This window comes from Egretta garzetta, unplaced genomic scaffold, assembly GCF_000687185.1.
Source record: "Egretta garzetta isolate BGI_Z169 unplaced genomic scaffold, ASM68718v1 scaffold536, whole genome shotgun sequence".
Taxonomy (NCBI): domain Eukaryota; kingdom Metazoa; phylum Chordata; class Aves; order Pelecaniformes; family Ardeidae; genus Egretta; species Egretta garzetta.
In genome coordinates, this window is record NW_009260068.1 from 983412 (window position 1) to 985396 (window position 1985).

General features: G+C 52.4%; 2 protein-coding genes across 4 annotated transcripts in view; one reads left to right on the plus strand and one right to left on the minus strand.

Moving 5' to 3' along the window:
• Positions 1-439, minus strand: part of CISD1 (CDGSH iron sulfur domain 1) — a 12987-nt gene extending 12548 nt beyond the window's left edge. Inside the window, exon 1 of the mRNA XM_035896675.1 lies at positions 409-439. Within this exon, the coding sequence (XP_035752568.1) occupies positions 409-439 (31 nt within the window). The remainder of the gene's footprint in view (positions 1-408) is intronic.
• UBE2D1 (ubiquitin conjugating enzyme E2 D1) overlaps positions 1-1985 on the plus strand; it is a 21187-nt gene continuing 19202 nt past the window's right edge. For all 3 annotated transcript variants that reach the window (XM_035896657.1, XM_035896655.1, XM_009641166.2), the window contains exon 1: positions 1-68. The gene's annotated coding sequence lies outside the window, so the exon portion shown is untranslated. The remainder of the gene's footprint in view (positions 69-1985) is intronic.

Genomic DNA, 1985 nt, shown 5'->3' on the forward strand with positions numbered 1-1985 from the left:
ACGGAGGCGGCCGGCTGGCCGGTGACGTGCGGAAAACAGACTCCCCAATCTGTAAGATTGCACAGTAGGTATGTTTATTCAGCGCCGGGCAGCACGGGGGGTAGTCCCACCAAAGTCGTGCGCGCCGCAACACGGCAGCTTGTCCTGTTTATATGTAGCCAAGTGTTACATATACATGAAGTTTCCCAATGCGCCTATACATAGGCATAACCTGTCCCCGCTTCGTATTAAAATTAGTTTCAAGAGGTCATTTCCATAAGTTCCTCCCAACTGCGCATGCTCAGTGATTTGAGTCGATGGTCTTCAGGGGTCGTTTACTTCATCCACTCCTCTTCTTCACCTTGTCCTTTTGGTGAACTCCAGCTTCCACCCCCCCTTATTCTGCTGTCAGAACAACACAGCCGGTACCAGCCGGCTCCCCATCCTGGGCTATCCTCATAGCGACAAAGTGCCAGACGCTTTGCTCTCCTACCTTCCCAGGCCTGTAACAAAGATGGGCCATTTGCTACTCATCTCCCCTCTTCCACATTCCCTACAGTGTTAGTTTCTTATCTATAGTTTACTTCATATCACAGAATCACAGAATCGTAAGGGTTGGAAGGGACCTCAGGAGATCATCTAGTCCAACCCCCCTGCTAAAGCAGGCTCACCTAGAGCATGCTACACAGGACTTCATCCCGGCGGGCCTTGAATATCTCCAGAGAAGGAGACTCCACAACCTCCCTGGGCAGCCTGTTCCAGTGCTCTGCCACCCTCAGAGTGAAGAAGTTCTTCCTCATATTCAACTGAAACCTCTTATGTTTCAGTTTGCATCCATTGCCCCTAGTCCTGTCGCTGGACACCACTGCAAACAGACTGCTTCCGTCCTCAATATGATTAGTAAATTAATCTAAAACACAATGCTAGCAATTTAAGATGGATCTACAGTTGGCTTCACAAAGGTCCTTTTGTTAGCCCTTTAGCCTCCCTTCAGCCGGCCCTGCGGAGCCTCGGCGCCGGCCTGGCGCAGGACCCTCCCTTGAGGGTAAAGCGGGCTCCAAGGCCTGCGGAGGCCTCTGCCAGCGTAAGATGGGTGGTGGGCCCATGGCACATCCTGAGCAGGGGCGGGCTCGGCGGGGCCTGGCGGCTGCCCTCTGCTAGCAATGCTGTCCGGGGCCTTGAGCTACCAGGGCTCTGCACACCCCCTAGAACCTGGCGCTGTGTGAGCCCTCTCCCGTGCAGCTGTGGAGAGAGGGAACTAAAGAGCCATGCCCTCGGAGTGACCGCTGCCTTAAGCCTCACAAACTCGGGTACGGGCAAGAGATTTACTAGTCTTAAAGAGAAAAAGTAATATCGGAGTCCTATACATTAATCATAGAATCGCTTTGGTTGGAAAAGACCTTTAAGGTCATCGAGTCCAACCTTTAACCTAACCCTGCCATCCCACCACTAAACCCTGTCCCTCAGCACCTCATCTATCCTTCTTTTAAATACCTCCAGGGATGGGGACTCGACCACCTCCCTGGGCAGCCCATTCCAGAGCCTGACAGCCCTTTCGGTGAAGAATTTTTTCCTAATGTCTAGCCTAAACCTGCCCTGGCGCAGCTTCAAACCATTCCCCCTCGTCCTATCATCTGTTACCAGGGAGCAGAGGCCGACCCCCACCTCCCTACAGCCTCCTCTCAGGCAGTCGTAGAGGGCGATCAGATCTCCCCTCAGCCTCCTCTTCTCCAGACTAAACCCTGGAGGTATTTAAAAGAAGGATAGATGAGGTGCTTAGGGACAGGGTTTAGTGGTGGGATGGCAGGGTTAGGTTAAAGGTTGGACTCGATGACCTTAAAGGTCTTTTCCAACCAAAGTGATTCTATGATTCTACGATTCTATGACATGACCTTCAAACACCTTTGGCTCTCTGAAGGCCTACTTCGGTTTCCCGGTCATCCACAGAATTCCCAGCGGGAGAAGACAAGAGGAAACAAAGCCCGCTCGCGAAACGCAGCACGTTT